Here is a 26,039-nt window from a genome sequence, read left to right on the forward strand (position 1 = left end):
GATTACATGTTCTATTGGATGTCTTCTGAAACACAAACACAGGATTTTACAGGGTCAAAGGTCAACATATTCCCAATTTGAAGTTCATGTTATTTGATTTGTGTATTTAGTCTGAGGTTGGGTGTTTAGCAAACATCTTCAGTAGAAGGCATACAGTGCTTCGCTGAGATGAGCATTACCATCCATAAACCAATGTGGCCTCCTCACACTGGTCTAAATAGGTCTTTGATATGTTTAAAAAAGATATTGTTCTGTATACTTCAATGATTTACCACGTAAAAGACAATAATGGATCTGTCATCCTGCTATTGTTTCTCTTGCTTTCTTTCTCTTTCTCCATCTCTCTCTCTTTCTCTCTCTCTTTCTCTCGCTCTTTCTCTCTCCCTCACACCACTCTCCCTGTCAAGGTCTTTGTTTACATCCAGCCTTAAGAAATGGTCTCTTTGTCGGTCCTTCCACCCAAATCAGATTAAAGAATATTCAGTGTTGAATACGCGCCAGCACTTTGATGACCGGGATGCGAGCTGCAAAGAAAATGTCATCTCCTCAGAAGCTAACGCAAACCCGTTTAGCTCATTGAGTTTACCTTCGTAGAAATGCCAGTTTAAATCTGTTTTCTGTGATATTAGGTACACATTAGGAAGAAGGACATGCCATCGTCAGCACCCATATTTAGGTACAAAAAAGGCTGATTCTACGTTTTTTCGAATCAAATCAGTAACACAGAAATAATATTTACTGCGTCCCACATAAACATCTGCTGGTCTTACCAGCAGGCCTTCATGCATTACTAAGTTGTGAACATCTCTACGATATACTGTAGTTTACTGTGTAGCTACACCCATCAGTAAACCTGATAGTAACCCTGCACTGCACTCAGTCTACTCCACATTACTCATTATCCTTACAAATCCCTGCGCGTGCTAACAAGGGCCTCTGCGCTGTGAATGAACAGAAGGAGCTCGAGGGAAGAGGAGGATCAGAGACAAGATGCTCTGGGAAGGAGGGAGGGAGAGAGGGAGCGTGGTAGGCCTATAGGAGATTCATCTTTACATATACAGCTGGGGCTCAATTAGTGTCCATTTTCTTCCTAATGAACTACTTGCTGCCTAGTTCACTGCTGCAAAAAACAAATGTTGTTTGTGGAATCACATGCCGTGTCTGGTGGGCTGCCTCTAGGGCAGCCTGTAGGCCCACTGGCTTCCTCACAGAGACAGGAGAGGAAGGAAGGAAGGGAAACAGTCCCAGTGGGTCCCTGTTTTTCAAAGGTACTGTAGGCCTACCTGAGATTTTCAGGGAACCGTGATTATCAATTAGATGATACTACGATTATGATGTCATATCCAAAGAAATTAAGAGCAGAAGTTAATGACAAATCTGTGGACTCGTGAAAATCCCCTCAGAAGGTCCTGAAGACAACACTTGCAGTGTGATGCATGTTAAATTGCCCCCACAGAGAGTTAGGGGCTGAGACTGTCAATCTCAACAGCCATCTGTGTATTCATTTACTAGAGGAGATGCGGTCCTCCGCAGAAGGGTCAGTCTTCTCCAAAATGGCCTGTCAACTCCTTCATACCCTCTTGCGCTCTTATCATCGGGGTGTGCTTCCCTCAGCCGTTGCCATGACGACGCTTTCGGCAGCAGGAAGGAAGGGGGAATCGAAGGCGCAGTGGAGTGAAGACTCCTTCCGAACACTCCCCAACGTTCTGTAGTTCTAATCCCCAGCTTTTGATCCCCTTTGATGGAGACATTAAACCTGGAGGAATTCAGGATGTTGCAAACTTTCAGACCCACTGGCGGAGGTACTCGTGTCAGAACGCACAGCTGTCACAGGAGCCTCTCATTAGCCTCGGCTCCTACTGCGGCGAAATGTAGGTCTAGGATTCCTCCCTGTGAAGGAGTTTGATACGACAGCTTCCTCTCATTATCACTAGCTAACTATGAGAAGAACTATTTTCTCATTATGCGAGGAAAACATTAAGGGGAAATATCGTACTCGAAGCCTAGGCAAGAAGGGAGACAGATGACTTGTGAGGATTGATGCTCCAGGCAACATGGCAAGAGGATCCCAGTAACCATAAGGTGGTAAACATCATGGACAGATGATAGCCTGTTGTGGATTCACAGTGAATGAAAAAAAATCTGCGGCCCATAGCTAGGTAGGACTAACATAAACTCATGTATGTAGATCATAAAGTAATGTAGATAATGCATATGTGAAATATAATAAACAAATAATTTCGCATTTGAGCCACTGGCATTTGCCGCATTCACGCGAACAATTATTGTCCATCAATGACAAGATTTGATGCAGCTCACATTGACATGTTGCTAAGTTGACAGGTTAACAAGGTGGTTGTGATTTAATTGCGCTAAGCTGTGTGCATCGCCAGACTGTGCGTGGCCATTAGTCACTAATGGTTATAGTTAAATCGGGTGTCTTGTTGTGAGTGTGCGCAAGAGTTTTATAGGCGGCATGATGAATAGTTGGTGTCAGTTGTTACCATGGGGATGATTACTTGAAAGCAGACTAGGCTGCATAAGCATGTGGGATTTCTAGCCAGCCCATCAAATGCTTGGCAGGCTATTTATTTCAGATACACAGGTAGTTTCATGCTGGAAGGATCTGTCACGGCGTATGTGTGTCTGTGAGTCGGTCTGTGAGTGTATGGGAGAAAGATGGAGACAGAGAGAGAGGGAGAGAGAGATAAAAAGAATATTTATTGAGCGAGAAAGAAGGAACAAATGAAAAAGTCAATAAATTCTTGCAAAGACCACACTTATTTTTTTGTCCCATAAATGTATTTGTGCTTCAATGTGAACGTTCGAAACCCTTTAGTTTATATTAATCATATTCACTACAAAAATGGTGAGAAGTATTTATCTTTTGTCTCTTTTCTTTTCAACAGACATAAATCATATAGACCATTCTCAAAGCCATGCCAGTCTGTTCACTGCATACTTTTCAACGTGCCCCAAGGGCTACAACAAACATACTCCAGAAATAACCTCTAATGCCTGCCATGGTTATGTTGCACAGATACTCAGATGGTTATACAAAGACTAAAAAGGCATAATCTCTGGCTCAAACACCCTTTTCGTCTTTCTTTCCCAATTTAAGACATCTGCTCTGGGATCTTCGCTTCAAACACCCCAATAAGTTTGCTCAAAGGCCTATGGGGAGAAGTCTTTCTCTTTTTATTCTCCTCTATCCCTCTCTTTCCCCTCCCTGGTGGGATTTGTCATTCATGTGGGAGGTTTGTGGAACTGAAAGCCTTCAATCTCATCAGCAAACATACAAATGCATAATCTGCCCTTTCTTCCTTTTCCATTCATATGCATGCTAATTATCTTAGTAGGCCTCTCTTTTGAGCAAGTGTCCATCACTTTGGCTGCTTAGAACAACAAGTCAGAAATCAGTTCTCCACCCTTTGGCGTGTTCCCCAGTCTAATTCCTCGGAATAAAGAGTGTAAAGTATCAGAATACCAAATATCATATACCAAACAAAGTAGAAAAATATATATTTTTCAACCCTGAGTTAAACCTGAGTATTTTAGGGGAGCAATGCAAATGCAAACTTCTCCTATTAAAGTCATGTGGTGGAGTCCTCATGAGGCAAGTCCCCGTGAACTCCAAACCAGTGTATCAGAGTCCCCCCCCCCACACACACACACACACACATACACATACACAGACACACAACACAACCCTCATCCCTTAACCATGATTATCAACCACCAATCCACAGCAAAACATGGTTTCATCTACGCCCCAGAACCCCCACCTTCCACCCCCACCCGACCCTGTATCTCCACCTCCCTTGACCCCAGCTCTCAGCTCCCATCCCACCTAAATCCCATCTAGCTCTGGGTGGTGGCTGGCCTGGGATCAGAGGCAGCGGCCGTGCGCTGGAAGAGCAGAGGCCCACCAACGGGGCCATGCGGCCACATTCTGATGCTCAGACCCCCTGATGGTTGGGCCCTGGGGGCCACTGACACCCGTTAATCAATGGTGGGCTTAGGCAGCCTTTTAGTGGATCAGTCCACTCTGATCCAGGCAGCAGCATGGAGGCTCGGGGCGCCTCAGACACACATCAGGACCACTGTCATGTTAATCTCCTCCAAACAGGAAAGTCAGGAGATGAATAACAAAGATGCTGTTCCGAACCGAATAAACACAGAGAGATGTGTGCCACGACACACAGAGAGCATTTACTATATGTCTTGATGTGGTTGTCGTCATATTACCTCAATGAAAACACAGTTTCTATGTATCTTACAAAACATATCTAAAGGTGGTGATACTGAGAGAAAGAGAGCACATTTCTAAGCCTGTATTCCTGCAACACTCTCTTCAGCTTCAGCGTTGCTCAATAAAGAAGGTAGTTTTCCACTGATGAGCGTGTGCTGGCAGCTACAGGCCCACCAGCAGCAAATCACTAGTCTGTTAAAAGGCCCTGAAGCGTAGCAAACTCTTCTGCTGCCAAGCTTCGCCCCAAATCTGCTTGCTCGCAGACCCCCTGTAATTGGAGGCATTAAACTAGCTTTGGACAGGATGGCAAATGAACGCTTTGAGCTCCGGAGGAAAGTGACTGGTGGAATCAGAGAACTACACAAGTAGTGGACACGCCAAATCGGTGAAATCGCTGCCAATCCATCGTATTTTTGTGTTTCCATATACGTGTTTTCATCCGCTCTTGTGTGTATCTACAAGTGTGTTTATGTGTGTGTGTGTGTGTGTGTGTGTGTGTGTGTGTGTGTGTGTATGCATGCGTGTACATGCTTGCGGCGAAATTGTGTTTGTATGCGTGAGTGTGTGATTACGTACAGTTGTTACAACGGCACAGTGCTTGTTAATCTCGTAATCATAGGGATCAAACAAGAGATGTAGGGATTTGACGTTGGACTGCATGAGTGTCTGGCCATCACAACCATACGACAAGCGGGCAGGCATGAAACAAATTGCCCAGAAATTGACTGTCATCAAGGCACGGCATCCTCTAATATGACTCTATTAAGCTTTCTCATTCAAATCTATGGATCAACTCACGCTGATGATTTCTAATTACCTAATAGAATGGCAATGGCGTCAAAGATTATACAGAAGGATTGGTATTATTTGCACAAGAAATTGTAACAATATCAAAGCCCTCATTGATTGGAAATTGAAGCTTTTTCATTGGCACATTCACTGGGGTTGTACTTCAGAGAGATTTAAACATTTTTATATGTTTGATCTACAGACAACCAATATTAACATTGCATTACTTTGTAAAATGAAACAAAATTGAAACCCAAAATTCTGCATTGGGAAGTCATGTAATGAAATCCCAAACATCTCCTTAAAAATATGTTTTTAGAAACTGTTCTTACATTACATCTTTTAAAGGAAGGCCATGTGTCTACCTTCATCCATTGACCATATGATCCTGTCTAGGTCTGATACTGTGTTGGGTAGGTATTGTAACTATACCACCTGCTGAAAGGGAGAATAACTATGCTGTCAATACCAAGTTAGGTTAATGGCAGTTGTTGCTGTGGAGGAGTATTTACTGAACCACTCAATTGAGTTGTTTGCAAGTTTAACATAAGTGTCTTATGGTCTGTCACTAACTGTACTGTGCTCATCTTCCCAAGGACAGAATGGAGGAGGTTATGTCATCATTAATCTGTACTCAGGAAGGTGATCAAACAGCTGCTGACTCATCATCCAGGCCCGAAAATCATAAATATCTGCACACGGCTAGAAAGGCCCTGTCTTTCTCCGGGTCAGTTTCAACAGTCAATAAAAACGACTTCACTAGCTAGACCTTCTACCGCAGTGGGTTGCCAGGTGACAGCTCTGCTCATCAGTATTGGCAAGAGGAGAATGATACAAGATCCTGGAGTTTGTGTTTCTGAAACCAAAACAACACAGATACAAACAACAATAAAATACGCAGATCTATAATCTCATGGATGATCAAGGGTAGAAATCTATAGTCCTGTTTGCTTAATTAGCTTGCTGTCTGCTTAAACATTTATGCGGTCAGCTGTACAGCATATTCTGAAGCTAAACACACTTGGTATTCCCTCTGTTCATCCTAAGACAGGCTGAGAGATGGCCTGGAAATAGGGTCTGATGGACTCACAGAGAAATCAAACAGAATGCTGGATAACACTTTAATAATTTATTTGCATATGATTAACTTAAAAATACGGAAAGAAAAATGCTTATTTTGCGCAATTTTTTAAATTTATTTTTTTACAATTCGAAACATCTTACTCTTGCAGACAAAAAGTCTGCCCCTAAAAGCCGTTTTATTCTTTAAAGTTGACACATACACATTCTTAATGGCCCTGAAACCGTGGTTTTCAATTTGTCTGCCGACAAACAAACATGTAACCATGGGTCAAAGTTAGGTCAAATGGTGCTGGCAGCGGTGCAGATTGGTTTAGCTGAGATGGGGAGATGCAGCCCAGTCACAGCACTCTCTGACAGCTGGCGTACTTTAAAAATACTCTCTGGCGTAATTAACCATTGAGGGACGACATTACATCAATGTTTGTAGGTCAAATGGATATTAAGGTCACATAGCGACAGTGGCCTTTTTAATTCACTTTGATCTGCAACAGGAAATATCCAACACATCAAGATTAGGAGTGGTTATCTAGGTCCAGGATGAAGGAAATGGCAACTTTCCAGTTGATGAAATTGTACAGCTATGGTGCCTACTGGCTATTTCTGTTACAAGACCTCTACCCTTTTGGACCAAATATAGTCAAAATAAAATATTTTCTTTTTGCTCAATAAAAACATTGAATGTGTTCAAAATCAAGCAATAAGACAAATCCAAACAATAAGACTATTGTAGAAAACACAGAATACTCTTCTCAATAATATGTAATAACTTAGCATCCAAAACAATTTTGAATAAAATGAGATTGAAAAAGGATGGCATCTGTCCATAGAGCAACATGTCCCACCTGTGATCCCACCATTGTCTGTTATCAGAAGTGTTCCATCACAAAGGCATGCATTTGAAGCTGTGTCCTGCACTGTCAGTCAAACACGGCCCTCTCACCTCTCATGGCCCTATCACCCCCTGTAACCAGAGCAGGTGAGAAAAATACACAGCGACTTACACACACCATCATTATGAGATTTCTCAGTCGTATGGAAGACAACACTTAAGAGGACAGGGACAAAACAGGTTGTTTTTTTTATCTTGGAAGATTCCTCTGATCCATGGGTTTAGGATTTTATTCAGGAGTCAAGTGTTGTTGATGTCCATTGTGAAAAAATGTAATCAATAATGTTGTAATCTTTTTCTTCCCATTCATTGTCTAAATGCAGGAGCAAATGAACTCTTAATACCAATGGGGAGGACCCAGGGGGCATCCTGGGTCACTGTAGAGAAAGGGACGAGTCCCAGCCAGGAGTAACACATGCAGACATGCAAACACAACCTGAGGGGGGAGTTTGGCTTTCTGGCAACGAATATTTCATAAATCCACAAGTTTCTGTAAATGAAAACGAAGCAAATACTCCTTCAAATGAACCATTAATTCTCAGCCCCACTTGTCAGTAAGTTAGGAAATAGTCCATTTCCTTTTTTTTTGTACCCCATCATTGGGCTCTCCAGGTAAAGTTTCTAGGTAGCTCTTCTAAGAGTATCTGGTGTCTCTTGGGGGTCAGTTGGGGGTCAGTTGGGACTTACACCCTGATAGGCAGAGTTTGGCTCATCTGTTGTCGGACGATCTCCTGACTGCTGTCCAGACTCTTCCTGTGGTGGCCGGGCAGAGTTCCTCCAATCCGCAGCAGGTCCCTGAGAACACAGACAAACACAAGTCCTTCACTGACAGTCCAGAACACCTGTTCCTTTTGAAGGATTATGCATATTTATTTAAGTAGGCTCATTGCAGTTTTTTCCATTGATATGACAGATTGTGGGAGAATTTAAGGATACAGCACATCTAAGCTAATGTACTGCTGGCAGACATTGGCATTCTGTCTGCTTACCTCCAGTTAGGGCGGGAGCATAAACAAAAACAAATATTAGTTGATAATGATCATGGAAAAGCATCCGATTTCAAGGCCAGTTACACCACAAACACAATCCAATTCAATCTGTCAAGAGTCCATTTATCACGTTGTGGTTTTAATAAAGTTGAGCTCGTTTCTGGGCCATCTAACTCGGGGTGCTTCAGTACTTGACCGTTCCTGTCCTTCGTTGGCAGGACAGCGTCCCTCTTTTGTAAAGCACTTCTCTTTGGAGATCCACAGGAGATAAGACAGGGACTCATATCCTCTCCCTTTCCAATATCTACCCCCACCATCACTGAACAGCCTATGGCAGGCAGGGGGGGGGGGACCCTGACATGCACACACCACGGATCTCTGACGCGCACACGCGATCCCTACCTTCCAAACGCAGGGCTGCACACGCGACCACAGCTGTCTGGTCTGAGGACACACACTAAATCATGTGATGACAACATCTCCCCACTTCCCCACTCTCTCACTCTCTTTAGCTGTCGCATACGGACTGGGCCATGAATTAATCATCGGCATGCCATCCGCATACAGCGACACGTAGCATAACACTGTACGCACACACACACATGCTTACTTGCACACGCACACACTGCTTCCCCAGCGATTTGCCCATCACAGCAATGGGTGTGCCCTCCCCCGGCACATTAAAAACCTCATTAGCAACCTAATTAAACACATTCCTCTCTTTTAGCTTCTCCTCAATCTCCCTTATTACTCTCCCTCCATCACCTCGCGTCTTTCCACGTCAGCAGACCTGGCGCTCCGGACTATCACCTACTTTCAGGATCCAGCCAAGAGCACGGGGAATTAAACCTGGGTCAGCCATTACGTTTCCACACGCAATTAGCTTCGCTGAGCCAAAAACCCTGACAGAGGAATCGCCCCTGGGGCAGAGTGTAAAAGTGTAACTGTGAGCCAAAGAGCTGAATACTGTATGAATCCAGCTCCTTTTGTTTATGCGAGGGGAAAAATAACTATTTCAAGGCCGATGCTGCATGCTTGACTTCATGCACTTGGTGCATAATGCATCACTGTGGAGGTTTCAATCTAACAACAGGATTGGTACCGGGGGATGACTGGAGGCCACAAAACAGTGAGTAAAAAGTACATTTGAGCCTGAGTATGAGCTGAGAACCGAAGTCTGGATTTCTGGACAGAATTTATATGTATCTCTGTGTAACATTTGTCAGGGCACCCTACAAAATGTACCATCTAACCTCTGAAACAAGATAAATCACACAACACAAAAATATATTCACCATAGCATATAACAAGATTGAATTTAGAACTTACAGGTCTTTTTGGTTGGCAGCATCTTGCATAGCTACAACGCTCCACCTGACATGACATACGGTGAATGATGTCGTCCAATGTGTCACTCACCCTGAATATATGCTGGTGACATCTTTAAGGCTGGCGGCGTTGCGCAGGAGCTTGTCCAGGGTGCTGACGATCCGGCAGAACTTGGGCCGCTGGTTCCTCTCCTTCAACCAGCACTCCAGCATGAGCTGGTGCAGCACCATAGGGCAGTCCATGGGCGGGGGCAGCCTGTAGTCCTGCTCCACCGCCGTCATCACCTGACCCAAGGAATGAGCAGGGGGATACATTCGTGTTCATTTCGAAACGGATGGATCATAACACTGTTGCATGTTGTACTGTAACATTGTTGTATGCAAGTATATTATTTAGCGATGCTATGAACACCACTCTAAATAAGACCGTTTTCCGGTTAAAACACAGTGAAGGCTTTTTGATAAAGGCATGCCGTGTTTGTGCTGTGGTTCTGATCATAGTCATCCGTGTGCTCCAGTGTGTTTGCGTGCGTACATGTTCTGACTCCTTGCAAAAAAGGTTTGTTGCCCTCAAGGAATTCTAGACCTGCTACTGTTCTATTCTTGCAATTAGTTGGAGAGCATCCCAGCAAGTCCTTGATACACGATCATACAGCGTGTGTTCCTACAGCGTGTGATCATACAGCGTGTGTTCCTACAGCGTGTGATCATACAGCTTGTTATCATACAGTTTATATTGCATATTGTCAGCCTATTGACTACAAACAACATCAATAATAATAATTTGTGCCCACAATGCAGTTCTCATATAATGCAGTTTATAACACAGATCTGTACTCTGGTGTCAGGTGGTGGAGGAGTAGTAAAGAGGCTTTGCCTGTCATCAAGTACTCTGCTGAAGCATCATGTCTGTGGAATAGCACTGGGAGATGAATGTGTGAGCATAGGTGTATGTGTGTATACATGCATGTTTAAGTGAACGGGTGTGTTGGTGTGAACGTAAAAGTGTGTGCGTGTAGAAGCGTGTGTGTATCAGTGTGTATGAGTGTATGTGTGTGTGTGTGTGTGTGCAAACAAGTGTGCGTGCACTGTGGGATCAGCAGGGGTGTTCCGGTGTGTATGAGTTAGTAGGAGGCGTAGGTAGGTTAGGGCTATAAAACAAGACCACAGGCACACAGCTGCACTTCCCAACTGCAGAACAAAGATAACAACAGCAAAGCAGGAAGACAGCCACACAGCTCCGGCGACAACCTCTCAAACCCCCCCCCCCCCCCCCCCCCCACCACCAGCCCCCCCAATCGACCCAAAGACAGGGCTGTGAAGGGGTGGGAGCTCACTTACATCCTGGTTGCTCATGTCCCAGTAGGGCCTCTCTCCATAGGACACCACCTCCCACATGACGATGCCGTAGCTCCAGACGTCGCTGGCGGAGGTGAACTTCCTGAAGGCGATGGCCTCCGGCGCAGTCCACCGGATGGGGATCTTCCCTCCCTGCAGAGACGAGAGGCTGGGTGTTATTGATACACCGACGCCCGCTGAGCTGCAGTCATTAGACACACACACAGCTCACAGAGGGAGACGCGGCCACACAGGCAGCGGAGAGGACAGACTGACATTTAGCCGCACTTTCACGGACACAGCCATTGGAGAAAACACGCATGGGGGAACCTAGCCCACCGGTGCACACCCTCGCACACACACTACTAACCAGTGAGCTTGTGTAGGTGGGGTCGGTGGAGGTGTCATCCAGGAACCGGGACAGGCCAAAGTCGGACACCTTGCACACCAGGTTGCTGTTGACCAGGATGTTGCGTGCGGCCAGGTCGCGGTGGACGTAGTTCATGTCGGACAGGTACTTCATCCCCGCGGCGATGCCGCGCAGCATGCCAACCAGCTGGGTCATGGTGAAACGGCCATCGTTCAGCTGGTGAAGGAGGAGCGGGAGAAGGAGAAAAAGTGTGTTGGGGGGGGGGGGGGGAGTGATACAGAGACGGTTGAGAAAGAGTAACAGCAACAAGATAGCCCGGGGAGAGGAGGAGGAGATAGAGGGATGGGAGAGAGAGGAAGAGACACGGTGTGGGAAAGGAGAGGGGAGACAGGAGGGTGCGGTCAGACACTCAGTCGTAAAGCCTAGGCAAACATGAGATGGCATCTGTCATAACCTTTAAGGACGTTTCTGTCAGTCTTCGCTTTTGACCTTTTCATGCTGTCTAACCACATGCAATTAGCTGGCTGGCTAATTATAGACTCGATGGAGTTCCTGGAGCAAACACGTCACGAGCAAACAAGGAAGCCTCTCTGAGCGTCTCAGTGACAATGTAATTTTTTGGTGAGTTCACAGAACCATAAAGTGGATGTCAGCTATCATTGAATTGTCAAAGGAACGAAATGACCTTATTTCTCTATTCTTTTTAGGCCATGCTTTGATATCTGATTCAGACCGTTGTGTTCCATGACTACAGATAAGAGTATGGAACCCAAAGTATGTGACCTATGTACTAAGTCTTTGTAAAGTCTTAAACAACAGCTAAAAAGAGTATATTTCCTAAATCCAATAAGAAAAAACCTTGACGTAACAGGACCAAACCCTTGACAAGACACTTTGTACTCTATACAGTTGAATGCATGCTTATTGCTTACAGAGAAAAAGGCTTAGACAGATATGTAAATTAGATGGGCCAACAGAAAAACCGACAGACAAACAGACAGAAAGACAGACAGACAGGTAGGCAGGCAGTCATAAAGGGAGGCTGTAGCCTGTTGTTCTATGGACATCATTAGATGATGGCTGTGCTCCTGTGAGTCATGAGATAGATAACAGGCCTCAGCATGGAAGAGCACTTGGTTGGACAGATGACTGAGAGGAGTTCGTGTGAGGTAGTGTCGGGCTGAGCTTTGAGTCACAACATTCACATAAAGTTCCTGCAAGAGAGAGAGAGAGAGAGAGAGAGAGAGAGGGAGAGAGAGGGAGAGAGAGAGAGGGAGAGAGAGGGAGAGGGAGAGAGAGACAGACAGAAAGGGGGGGGGTTGTTAAGGTTACTCACCCTGAGGAAGGAGTCCAGCGCTCCGTTCTCCATGAACTCGGTGATGATGAGCACGGGGCAGCTCCGGGTTAACACCCCCTCCAGGCGGATCACGTTGGGGTGGTCGAACTGGCCCATGATGCTCGCCTCCGCCAGGAAGTCCCGCCTCTGGCGCTCGGTGTAGCCGGCCTTCAGAGTCTTAATGGCCACCACCCCCTCCCTCCGCCCCGGCTGCTTCAGCCTGCCACGGCACACCTCCCCAAACTCACCTGGGGTAACGGTAAATAAGGAGGGGGAGGGGGTGGAGGAGATGGGGGGTGAACCAGGGTCGAGGGGAGTGGAGGAAATGGGGGGAGTGAGGGAGATGAGGGCATTACTGGTTTGCACAGCGGAGAAACTCTGGATTGAGGAGAGTGAAGGACCAGGACAAGACACGGGTGGGGGAGGGAGTACGGTCTACAAGCGTGTGGAAGGAGAGAGTGAGAGGAGGGTGGGAGGAGGAGAGGAGAGCTGGGCGGGAGCTCAAGGTTGTAAGAGGTTGGGGAGGGAGGGGTAGAGAGGCCTGGAGTGCGAGTGGAGCCGGTAGGCCGTGGAGGGGGACAGGGGTCGGGTGAGGAGCTTGGGGGTTTTGCTTTTAGGGCCTGAGTCTTAATACGTTTTACAAAAGGACACAGGGGAAAGGACAATGAGAGATGGTGAGAGAGAGATAGAGCGGGAGATTGAGAGAGATAGAGAGGGCAAGAATGGGGGAGGCGAACGAGCAGGAGAAGATTGTCATTCAAGTTGACGTAAGGACACAACATGCTCTTGGAGAGTAAACAGACTCGGATGACAGCCCTGTGGAGAAGTCCTGTCCTGCCTGACCCTTCCAACACACTCTGACAGCTCTCCAGCCAACCTCAGTCCTCGTTAACACAGCGGGCTCATGGGTACATGACTCAATACACTGTACATTCCATTTAGTCATGGCTTGCTTATGGAGCCACAGCACAGAGATGTGTTTGATTGTGTTACAGCGTGAAACCTCAGAATCGAACCCATGATCTTCGGTGTAGCAAGACCCGCGCTCGACGCCGCTGTTTACCTGCGCCGATGACTTCCTCGATCTTCACACAGGAGATGTCAATTTCTTTGGCAAACTCGTGGACCGCCTCGTTCGGGTCCTCGTAAGTGAAGGGGTCGATGTACACTTTGACCCCCGGTGAAACTGAGGGGGAGAGGGACGGAGAAAAGTGTGAATGTTTCGCTTCTGTTTTCCTCATTCAAGTCCTTGGTCTAGGTCATTCAACCTTGTATACTTCTTCTTAGCCTGAAATAAATGATGCTAGCGGCTGAATGAAATGTTTTCTAATGCATGAGCAGCATGGAGTAAATGGGGAGGAGGGATGTCTTTGGTTCTTGAAAAGCCTCAGACCCTGCCCTCTGTAGACCACATGATCTCCCTAATCATGGCCTTTCAATGAGCAAATGGGGTTTCCTGAATTAGTCAGGTGATTAGATAATTGATTCAATCAGGTGATTTACCCCACAATACACACCCGCGACACACAAACGCACACACGACACACTCACCCACACAAATACTATGAATACAAAAATATGCACACACACTGCACACACATACGCTCACAATGCACACACACACACACAAAACTCACAAACATTGATCCAGTATTCAGACTGTACTCACTGTACTGCTGTAGTTTCTCAGTGTACTCCAGCTCAGAACTGCTACGCTGCTTCCTGAAACGGCACAAAGGCTCATTAGCATGATGGATCCTCAGGCTTGGCAGAAGGCAGCAGGCAGACAGGCAAGAGAGAAACACAGTTCAGGGGGGCTTACACCCCTCTGAGAGCTTTCGCAAAATCAAGAATAACATTAAAGACTTCAAGACTGGTTTGGCTTCGCTCCTCCACTACACCTACTTGAGGCAGACCACGGCTATCACCACCATTGCTACGATGACCACCAGGCCTGCTGATGCCGAGCCCACTATGAGAGGAAGCTGGTCCTGCACAGACTTCTGGGGGTCACCTTTGGAGAAATCAACCAACATAATAGTTAACACCTGGAATGTTCCAGAACCAGCTCTTGGTGTGTCAACTTGTTGTGAATGGCACAGGTATCTAAAAGAAATGCTCACAGGATAATGAAAGATAGCTGCTCTCACATATTGTATTTACTTTCACACAAAAGTCTTAATTTCTAAAAACTTGAACCCATTTTTTGTGGTATAAGATATACTAATATGATTAATATTACAAAACAATAATGGAAAGTGTGTGAAGAGGGTTGGGGGTCCGTACTGTGCAGACTGGTGCTGAAGTCCATTGGGTTGCTGTAGCGTCCATAGCCGGCCACAGTGCGAGCCCGGACCTGGACCACGTACTGCGTGGCTGACTTCAGCCCCTCCACCTTGGCTGAGCTGTACTGGGCTGTCACCGTGTGGGACATGGCCTGACCCTGGAAGCCCAAACAGGGGGCAGAATAAGGATCGAAACCTTCCTCAAGGTAGAACCTCCTCTGACATGACTGATTAGAATTATTATTCAGGAAAGGAGCATGACCGGTCGGGTGAGGCTCACCCTCTCGTAGTATCTGATCTCATAGTCGAGGATAAAGCCGTTGGGCTTCTCAGGAGGCAGCCAGGACAGGCTGAGCGTGTCAGACGTGGACCTCATGAGGTGCACCGTGGGGATTGCTGAAGGGGCTGTGTTCGGACGAGACAGAGACCAACGCATGGAATGACGAGGATGTATATTATTTCCATGGTAACGTGCATAGCAAAAAGTTTGAAGATGATGTGAAAGTATGTCTGGGGAAACTAGTACTACTGGTAGAGGTTACATTGACCTTTGTATCACCTCGACGCCGCTTGCAGTACATAGCCCTGTGTGGGGCTCTAACTGAATATTTAATTGTCCTGAGTATATAAATGGCACCCGAGCATACAGTGTGGAATACGAGAGGTGAACATAATTGCCTTTGAAAGCTGCTGTCTTGTTAAAGTCAATGGTCATTAAGAGTTCAATTAGGGGGCGATGCCATTGATTTCCAATATCGTCAATCCTATTGATTACTGGTCTGTGTGTGACTCATAATTGCTGTCATTCCCACCGAACGTTGAGGACGCCTGACCTGCTTGGTTGGTGGTGATGTTGACCGTGGCATAGCTGGGCGCCGACGGACTCTTCCCCGACACCCCGTTGACGGCCTGGACCTCGAAGCTGTAGCGGGTGTGAGCCTGCAGGTTCCTCACCACCACCTTCCTGTCCGTGAGGCCCAGGCGGCGCGGCGCTATGTCCACGTTGTCGTCGCAGCGCGTGCACGGGCTCCGCTCCCTCAGGCACTTCTTACACACCACGTTGTAGATGACGTCGCTCCGCCCCCCGCCGTCCGCCGGCTCCTCCCACTCCAGCGACAGGGAGGTCTCGTTGACGCTGGAGATGACGTTCTGAGGGGGCGACGGGACGGCTGCACGGACAGACGCAAACAGGGACACTTGAGCGCTGCTCTGCTCAGAGAGGCCACTCCCAGTGTGCTCTGCTGAACACACTGGGAGTGTTTGGCACTGGTGGATTCACAAACCGACGAGGCTCCTTGTGCATTTCACGCACAGCAAATCCATCACTATTCACCCTAATCAAAACCCTTGGCCATGAAATAGGAATGTTCTTGTGCATGAACTCAGTCTGCTGCACATTACTGGATGAATATCCTTATACAGTACAACGGTAGCTCCATTTGATGCGTGACTTAATGTTTATGTATCGTGTATGGAAGCTGACTCCATAGCCATGGAGCTGAGATTGTAATACAGCACATTTCCATTCGTGTTTCAGCACCCCTGGGGACTTGTGACGCCCGAAAGAGCTGGAGTTTGGCTAAGAAGTAGTATTTGAAACCTGGATCTAACCGGGATAACAGCTGAGGGGGAACCAACAAAGGTTCCTTCCATCCTATAACAAGCTTTGAGGGGCCAATCAAAAACCTTAAAGCAGGAAATGTCCGACATATAACGCAGGATACGCTAGAGAAACACTTTCAGGGTCTGAAAGTGCTCCTCTCGTCACGGCCAACCGGCTCCCTCTCTCTGCTCCTCCATCCCTGCTAGTGTGCCCCCGGCCAAGGCTGCGTACGCTTTGTCATGTCTCATTACAATGACAACGTTTGGAGTTCGGCCCTTGCTAATTGGGTAGCACAATCTACAACACACAAAGAGAGCCCAGACTGGCCTTCTGCTGAGCTTTCTGGTACAACACCCTCGCTAAACATCAACGCCTCCGCACAGGCTCGGACAGGCAGGCAGGAGGAGATACGTAGGGCTGCGTTTGATGAACAAAGTCCAGGGTGCAGTCACTTCGTGACAAGAGACCCAAGAGAATCATCACAGCTTGTGTGTGTCATTTCACACATTCTAAATGCCCTGTGGGGGATTTTGGCTGGTCCGTACAGCACATGTCTATTTCCATCAACACACAATACATTGAGTTTCTCTATGAAAAAGCTGTCAGTGCACAAACCCCACTGCACCCCGGTGTAAAACATAGTTCACTGAAATGAGGCTTGACATATCACCCGTGATTGTACTTAATTTCTCAAAACCAAGTATAATTAAAAAACACACACAAAAAAAATCGACATAATTAGATTTTTGAATTAATTATCCCTCATTGCTAACAAAGCTTCTCCGCTGCTCTTAGAGTCACATATGCACACTGAGTCCAGCCTCGGGGGCTTTCAATGAAAGCTGCTGGTCTAGACTTACTGGTGCAGGCCGATTCTGGAGGGTCACTGTCTGCACGGTGGAAGCCGTTCTGGCAGGGGCAGACGCTTGAGCCTCTGGAGCTGGCTCGGCTGCTGGGGGGGCAGGGGGAACACAAGCCCTCTCCCTGTTTCGACTTGAAGGTTCCAGGGCTGCAGGCTAGATGGGACGAGAAAACAAATGGGGTCAGTAAGAATGCTGTCAATCAAACACTGAGCCATGGTCCGCTGCAGAGCCATGGTCCGCTGCAGAGCCATGGTCCACTGCACAGGATATCTGACCTGGGATGACCGCTTCTGAGGAATAACTAGCTCACTGTTGAGATCCGCATGCAGGAAAATACAAGGAACTATATATCAAAACGTACTGTAGCCTATACACACTATAACCTGTCCTTTTCCTTCAGTCAGGCAGCTGAACGCCTTCAAGCCAAAGGAGAAAGAGAGGTGGAAGAGAAGGAGGAGGACAGAGATGGACGGCTGACCGTAGATTGGTCTTGCCAAGCAGACGAGATTGAGAGTAACGGATCACAACAGTCCATTAGTCAATGTTTGCGCGAGACTCAGACACAACACTGAATATAAACATTGTCCCATACTGCATGCAGAACAGCTTGATGGCCAAATAAATCCAAGTCAATTCCAACTGAGAAACAGAGTGTAAAGCTGGTAACATAAATCGAGGAAGAAGCTCGGAAACCGACCCTTCAGTGGAATTAAGATATGTGGGGATATTCTAGAAGGTTTGTGGATCAGATTTTTATGGTTTCTCACATTCCTGTCCTGTGGGTTAAAACAAAGACCCTGGCTAACATCTGTCCTATCAGCATGAATGCTCGTAAAGCCGTGTTAGCAAAAGGGTGTGATTAACTGGTTGGACTAAGTGGTCTTTTAGTTTGAACTTAAGCTACATCCTAATTCCCCGGAATGCCACTTTCAGTGAAATTAGTGAAGTAAGTGGGTCCTGCTGTAGCTCTTAAGCCGGCAATATAGCCAACAGCTAGTATGATAAAATGAAAATGTGTTGTAATTCACAAAGCATTTACCGTACCTTACACTCTAATCAGATTTATGTTTCCTTTCTAACTCTGTATCATCCTTTTCTTTTGTTTGTTTGTTTTCTTCGGTCAGGAGAGTGCCGAATCACCGCACTCCTGCTGGTTTTCAATCCATTAACCTCTTTGGAGGATGTGATGATTTGTCTTTCTTCAGTACAGCAAAGTTCTCCCTGGCTGTGTTTCCCCCTTGTCTCCCTCTTCCCTCCCCTCTCCTTCTATCTGCAGGACTAGCCTCTGAGCAGGAAAACATGGCGGTAAGAAATGAGCCGCCTGTGTGATTAATGTTAGCCCGACAGTGTTGGCTCACGGTGGTCTGAGTGGTGTTAATGAGTGCGGGCGCCTGTAGATTAACTAACAGGAGGCCATAGAGGAAATTACACTTCCTCGTTGCCAGCCGGGCCCGTCGGCTTCAGCCGTGGAGAGCCTTTTATCAGGAGTCGACGGCGGGCTTTTAACCTTGAGCCGCCAAACGGCAACGAATGAGCTCTCCAGAATGTGTTTTACACTATTTCTCGCGTCCAGGTGAAAGAATGAGTCCCCTTTCTATGGCCACTCACATCTCTGATTTGGCAAGTCACACCTCTCTCTCTCTTTTGCTCTCTCCATTTATCGCTTTTCATTGTACAATATCTTTTCTCCTGTTCTCTTGTAATCTCTGTCTTTCACATTATCTCTTTTTCTCAGCCGCAAATCTGTTGGCTCGCTCCCTATTTTTTCCTCCGCTATCTTTTACTCACTCCAGTTCTCCTCCCACAATATTTGTATGCGGCACCTCTCTGCAACAGCTCATTAATTCATGCTCTCCTCCACCCTCCTTCACCCTATTCAAGAACTGCACAATACATACAGAGGAGAGGGCATCGGCTGAGCTGAACGCCGAGCATATAAAGGAGCTTTAGTTTAACGGAAAAGTCAAAAAGTCTTTTTAAAACTCACTCTGGCACTGCGTGTCCCCCATTGCTGGCTCGAAGCCTGGCGTGCAGGTACAGGAGCCGACAGGAACCATCCACTCCCCGTCCCCGTTGCAGTACAGCTTCAAAGGGACCGACACCTCCTGCGCGTTGGACACACAGGCCCCGGGGGCGATGACTAAGGATGTGGCTTCGGCTCCCGTGGCCGTCTCAGGGAAAACCGCAAAGTTAGCAATGGTGGTGGAGCACTTCTTGAAGAATACCCGGACCGAGATGAGTGACATGCAGGCCCCGAGGTCCTGGAAGGCCAGGTAGAAGCCCGTCTTGGAGAGCGGGCCGAAGCTGCGGACCTTGGTGTTGATCCGGCCGGCCTCCAGCAGAGAGAAGCTCTCGTCAGGGGCGATGGTGTCCACCTTGATGTAAGGGTTCTCCCTCCACAGTGGGCTGCCCTCCGTGGCCGTGTCCCCCTCTGACTCGTAGTAGAACAGGTTGAAGGTCTCTTTGCAGGAACCGGGGATGTTGGGGATGCTAGCGCAGTCGCGTACCGAGAACTTGATCTCCACGTAGACACGCAGCACGCCCTTCCTGGGGATGAAGTCAGTCCTCAGCCAGTTGTTCTGGTTGGGCTGACGCACGTTGCACACCTGGTATGTTCTTATTGGACTCATGGAGTCATCGTAGCCACTCACCTCCTCCCACTGTAAAGAGAAACAGACAAGCTTCGTCAACAAAGGAACTCGGAAGAGGAGAACATGTACTCATGGCATGATTCCACAGAAAAAGACAAAAATCTAAATAGCCTCCACAGGAGATATGGTTTCTGAATGTCACTGTCAACTTATGGTTCTGAGAGAGATTAAAGGGTACATTTTAAATCACAACATTTCCCATTTCTGAACTCTTCTTCTATAATGCAACCACGGCATTATTTATTAAAGGGTCAATTTAAATGCAATGCCAGCTCTCTGATTGCATCTCAAAGGTATTCTGAGGCACTTCAAGTAAGGTGGCAATGTTCTTGTATTTAGGTGAACCTTATTTTTTTCCAATCTTGTGCTGTGCAAACACATACAAAAGAGATCTGCCCTAAAACACAGCCTACAAGATAACATGCATGATTACAAAGATGGCTGATAGTCAGTGTATAATCCGTGTAACTATGTGACCTGGAGTTCAGAAAAAAAACTAATTCTATAACATCTATGTACATTACTGTCTCATTTATGTCATCACCATTCTTTATTCCAGGAGGGAATAACCTTGCAAAAAAATTATATTGTGATTCAAAAACATTATACATAATTTAGAGCAATTGATTTTAAAAACAAGTGCAGGTTCGAAACATGTATTATTTCAGCTGGAGAAAAAAAAAACGCATAACTCAAGACACGTCCGGCAACATGTGCCTAATTTATTCCGGAGCGGTGAGTCCAGCGTCAGATTCACATACCATAAATCAAGGGCAACATGTCGCTGCAATACCTGACAAAATATGATAATTGCCGGGACAAAACGTATGGGCTTGTCATGCATTAGGAGAAGGCCGCCTTGCCCCTCGTGACGTACGACTTCTTAGGTGCAAAGACATTCTGCACGAGCCTCCGGAGAGCTGGACTATCCAAGATTGTTTCCATGGCAACCCACGGTTTCCATTGACTGACTTTGCGCTCACGTAGCAAAGACAAATTACACTGGCCGGGAGTGGGGGAGGTCTGTCAAGCTGTTAGCCTCGGGGTCAAATTCATGTTGTTTTATTTTCCCATCATTCCTATGGGGAATATCATCTGAAACCTTAATTCCTGACTGTAATTGGCCGATAGCCTTGCATTATAAAAGCCACGTTGCTGACATCTCTAGTGTCTGTGTTGGCAGAGAATATTCTGCATATGGTTTTGACTTTAAAACGGGAGAGGCTACTCACATTTACCACAGATATTTAAAATCATCATCTACAAGGAACTATTCCAGCCAGCATGTTTCCCATTTGTTTTAGTATCTAAGAAAACAAACTGAGTCAACAAAGATATAAAACAGTGGGGAGTGTGTTGTTTAGGACAGGCAGGGGTCTATTAACAAGCAAATGGAACAAATGTTGTTGTGAAAACGCAAAACGGTAACACAAGTAAAGACGTTGGGTAAAAAAAGCACACGCATGTATGCACGCATACACACACATTCACACGCACACACGTGCACACAAACTCACCCCGCTCTCGGGAAACGTGGTCCAGGCCAGCTCTGTAGTCGCCCACTTGCTGTCCATTAGTGTCTCTGCAAATCAAAAACAGGAGGGTTGGAGCCGGCGGAGAGTTTTAACTAACTACTTCTACTGGTAGGTGGGGAGGGAAATAAAACCAAGCCATATGACTAGACTCTCCTAGACCACACAGTGGGCAACTGTTAAAAAGTAAGGGTTTGTTTGTGTGTGTCTTTCTGACACACACAAAAGCAAAGCTGATTTGATTGACAATATGTCATAACATACCTGTAATGCCCCATATTAAAGCAATGAAAACAATGGTGTTGGTGAATGCAAAGTTTTTCTACATTCATCAGTGTCTTGGCAAACTTGTTGTTACTGCTTGTAGTAAACGACCTACTGACAGAGACACCAACTCAATCGTATTTCCCCATTACATGCAACACCCAAGGGACTCATACGGCCCTTAAAGACGTGTGTGAGAGAGACCGGAGAATCAAACATCTGTGTCCATCAACAGGTGATTCTTGTGTGCTGCTCTAACCTCCCAGTTTATGGCTCCTCAGTGAGGTGTGAGAGGGTAAGCCAACACAGGGAAGAAAGAGAGTCAACACTGGATCAATGAGCATTGTTGTCTCCGGCCAATCTTGCTGTCATCTATGTGATGGCTCCGAGGGTTTTTTAACTCAATTAGGCCTGTGAGGGTCACTGTGCTGGAATATACATACTGCCTTTGAAGTAATCGTAACAACCCTATAATTACATCTCAATGGCTTCCAATTGTTTAGGTTTCAGTTTGACAAGTCCTACAGTGCAACATTTGGTGAAAGGATGTGACCAATTGTTTTGAATTCTTTGAAAAAAAAAAAAAAGGTTTTAGTAAGCACCAACTGTTATCACATAAAGGTGATAAGAGAAACTAAAGTTTGGTTGAAAGTGTGTAAAATAATGTGTTTCAATTAAAGCAAAACTCTTATGGCCTCAGCTATTTTGAACCATTGTAATTGGTAATGAGGCTGCGAGGAACACACACATGGAGTGGAGCATGTTCTAGAAGTTTATTTTCCTACCTCATTGAAACAGAGGAAGAGATACAATGGAGCTACAAGTACCTCAGATACAATGCACTCCTTGTGAGAATGTAAACAGAATGGGTATTGAGACAAATGTCAATGGCCATTCATCATTCATGAGACGGTGAACATTGACTAGCTGTCTCCACATCCAGCAGGCCACAAGCTGAGCCAGAGGGTTGCAGAATCCAGGCTGCTTTTGGGATGTCAGATCTAATGGCCCCTTCCATGTGCCAGGAGACCACGAAGTCTGTCTACTCAAACTCAACTTTCAGCGATGCGCATGGCACCACGCTTAAAAAAGACTTTGCCCAAGAACTCTGTCCTATGCACTGACACACACAACAACATTAGCCTATGGACTAGATGTTAACCATAGACACTCTCAGTTCAGAATAACCGATAAAGGGCTAAATACTGCTGAGGGGGAAGCCATTTTTCTTCTGGTTCCAAATATGGGTTTTGATTGAATAAAGCCCCAAGGGTAAAACTCTCCACTTCCAGCCCTCCTCATTGGTACAGTTTTAACTGTCTTTCAATCCTTTAATTTGAATCGTGCTCATTCTCTGGTAAAGCAGAGGCAGCAGTATAATGTGACAACACCCCCCCCCCATCTCTCTCTCTCTCCAGGGAAGGAAAACAACACTCCAATGGGACATTGCTGTCCTTTGAGCATCCCCAAGCTTGAAATTTACTGTTTGATCACTGAAGCAAGTGCCACAACTCTGCATTCTCCTTTCTTTGAGAAAAGCACAGAACACATGCTAATGTTTTATTCACTTTGTGAGCAGTTACACCATAAAAGGAGGCCTTCTACTCATATTAATTTGACATGCACACCCAACAAGCAAACACATGAAATATTTAAAGCTCAACACCATCCCTACTGATCGGCGCATGATCAAGCAAAGCTGTATGCTCATCTATTAATAGGCGGGCTCAAATGAGCATTTGGGCTGTAAACAGTGAGCTGAGGGAAGCGTGGCGATGGCATCAGATTCCGTGAACTCGTTTGTGGTGTAGCAAGGTGAGACTCTCCACACCTCCCATTCACAATCACACGCCGACGTTGGTCACGCCCCGACGTCTCTCTGTGTCTGACGACAAGCTCCACCCAGGCTCAGGCTCACCTGGTTCAATCTGCCTTCATAAACTGCCTCCTGGTAGTTTATGAAGCACCTGGTAGCATCTGGTCTCATGCTTCAACTGATAATTACTCATATTTACATTCTAATGTACGGAGGCGAAAGAAGACGGGCATGTTTGGACGCGGGAATTCTTCCCTGCGATCACTTATGCGGGGGCAAATGTTTGATTTTAAACGTTTCATCCTCTTCAGTCATGCGGGCAAGCGATTTCTAAAGATGATGTCATTGGTTTTCTGAGGGAGTATGGCTGGCTCTATACCATAGAAGCACTCTTTTGTTGTTACAGTGCTTGATGGAAGCAGTACGTTGAAGTGACGAGGAGGAGTACTGTGAGAAAAGATTCCACATGCTATTGAGCAGTCACAGTGGCTTTCATCGTCAGTGTGCTTGACACCCTGCTGAAGAGAACTTGGAAACGGACACACCCAAGGACGCAGTGACTCAAGAACAAGCATCTCGGAAAAAAATCCCACTGAAGGAACTCCTTCCACTCACACACACACACACACCAGATAACTCGACCGACCGAATCAAAAAACAAACGACGATTCACGTCATCGGGTCCCGATTATCCGTTGACTATAGTCGACTAACAACCTAGTCTTGTGAGAGAAACACCACTGACTGTCTCCAACGCACGGATCTCCCACACTCACTCCGTATATCTCTTCTGCGTACAAGCGTTAGTTAACCTCCAGTGTTGAGTAACTGAAGTTGTTGGGTTGGGAAACTGGCTGATCATGAGTCCCTGAGAGGCCGCTGGGACCTGGGAGGCTGCTGCGCCTGCATTGATTTAGTTGCTGACACCAGAATTGATGAGGGATCGTCCTGGCCCCCGTCCAGGAGAAGCAGATTGTACAGGGAAGAGGGCAGAGAGGGAGGGAGGGAGGAGGGCCGGACCGGGAGAGAGGGAGAAATGTAGCTACAGTAGAGAAGGGTGAATGAAGTGGCCCTGGTGCGGGTGGGCTGCTCCCAGAGGAAATCCTTCCACTTGAAGGAGCCCGAGCCCTGGCTAGTCCGCTGACCTTCACTGCAACACTTGTCGTTTAGCATGTTTCACATGCATCCCCTGACACTTCATTGAAAGCTATTGATTGGATTGTCATTGTGTGTGTGCGCGCTCTGGCAGTGGAGCTTAGTAATAACCTAATGTTCATTCAAATCATGCTGTTTCTTTCGGCATGTCAAGGCAATACATCAAGAAAAACATTGTTTGTGTGAAAGAGGCTTCGGACCATGTATTTCGAGAATTAGAGCCCTATCAAACGACTTAATGGCTTTTGCTGTTTTGATCAAAAAAGGTGGGCTTGGTAGTCCTCCTCAACCATTAAAGCTTGTCGTTATGACAAAGAAACCAAGGTTTGGCAGCAGCAAAAGCCAGCTGCCATGACAAACAGAAATGGAGCAGCTTATATTGTAGACACATGGAAGAGAAATACATTGGGTTATCTTTATGTGCTGCAAGCCTTCCAGATGTGACAGAAACACACACATAGAAACACACATGCGCATGCACACACACGCACACACACTCACACATACCAAAAGGAAAACTTTAGGACAAAATATGGCATGTGTATAGGTTGTGTTTATGCAGTTGAGTGACAATTCAAAGCAAAGCATTTTATTTTTAATTATTGAGAATAGTTTAACCATTTAACCATCATGCACAAAAAAATATATGTAAAAACCTAATTCAAACACACATACAATGAAATGTTAAGTTAGTGATGAAAATAAAAATACCACACGTACCTTCGACAGCAAATACCACGGGGAGCACCAGGCTGCATACCCATAGCAAGTAATCCATTGTCATAAGCCAGGATCTTGCAACATGAATAAAGGTTTAGACTGGACTCATACGAGGGATACACAAAGCACACATCTAAACCACCACAGGCTATGCTTTAAACTCTCAATTCACATGTCCTGTTTATAATACTGTGGAATATGGTCATCCCATGCACTATATCCAATCGCTGAATACAATCAAGCTCGTTTTGTTTTTCATTCTAAGACTGATTCCATTCCACGAAGAGGATAGGTAATGCCGTAGACTATTGCAATGCGCCCTTTATCGACTAAATCGCGAGTTACTGAAGCAAAATTATTGTCCAAACGCGCATTTATGTTTTCATGCAAATAGCCCACAAAACGAGGAATCGTTCCTTCCAAAACACTCGATAATCCACTTCTTTAACTCCGTATAGCTGTTGCTCCTCAAGGAGTGTGCGTTGGAATGGCAATTGGGACAGAGAGACAGAAGGGGGCTGTGGGGCGTACGGGTGAGGGGTGGAAGAAGGGGGGCTGCAGGCAGGCTTGAAGCAGCTGCCTTCTCCGAGAACATGCAAGTCACACCCTCCGAGATGTAGAGAGTCAGGCACTTTAGGGACCACACCAGCTTGAACAGTTTGAGGTAGTATAGTTCATTCCAATCGAACCCGAAATCAATTTCGACATCAAGTGAAGTGTGGATGAATCGGCGCTAAACTTCAATTCCAGCATCCGTTTTAAATGGATAGATAGCG

At 46.2% G+C, this 26,039-nt stretch overlaps 1 protein-coding gene across 1 annotated transcript; it reads right to left on the bottom strand.

The window, feature by feature from the left end:
• Positions 1-6,166: 6,166 nt before the first annotated feature.
• On the bottom strand, positions 6,167-25,758 carry ephb3a (eph receptor B3a). The gene is made up of 16 exons (XM_047028225.1): positions 25,264-25,758; positions 21,294-21,358; positions 19,113-19,785; positions 17,123-17,278; positions 15,493-15,828; positions 14,940-15,064; positions 14,661-14,817; positions 14,280-14,388; positions 14,044-14,096; positions 13,438-13,560; positions 12,375-12,622; positions 11,039-11,254; positions 10,672-10,821; positions 9,422-9,615; positions 7,701-7,808; positions 6,167-7,085 (listed from the first exon to the last, which is right to left on the bottom strand). Exons 1-16 carry the CDS (start codon positions 25,325-25,327, stop codon positions 7,079-7,081), a joined length of 2,784 nt encoding a protein of 927 aa, XP_046884181.1. The 5' UTR covers positions 25,328-25,758; the 3' UTR covers positions 6,167-7,078.
• Positions 25,759-26,039: the final 281 nt, after the last annotated feature.

Source organism: Hypomesus transpacificus, chromosome 10 (genome assembly GCF_021917145.1).
Source record: "Hypomesus transpacificus isolate Combined female chromosome 10, fHypTra1, whole genome shotgun sequence".
Classification (NCBI taxonomy): domain Eukaryota; kingdom Metazoa; phylum Chordata; class Actinopteri; order Osmeriformes; family Osmeridae; genus Hypomesus; species Hypomesus transpacificus.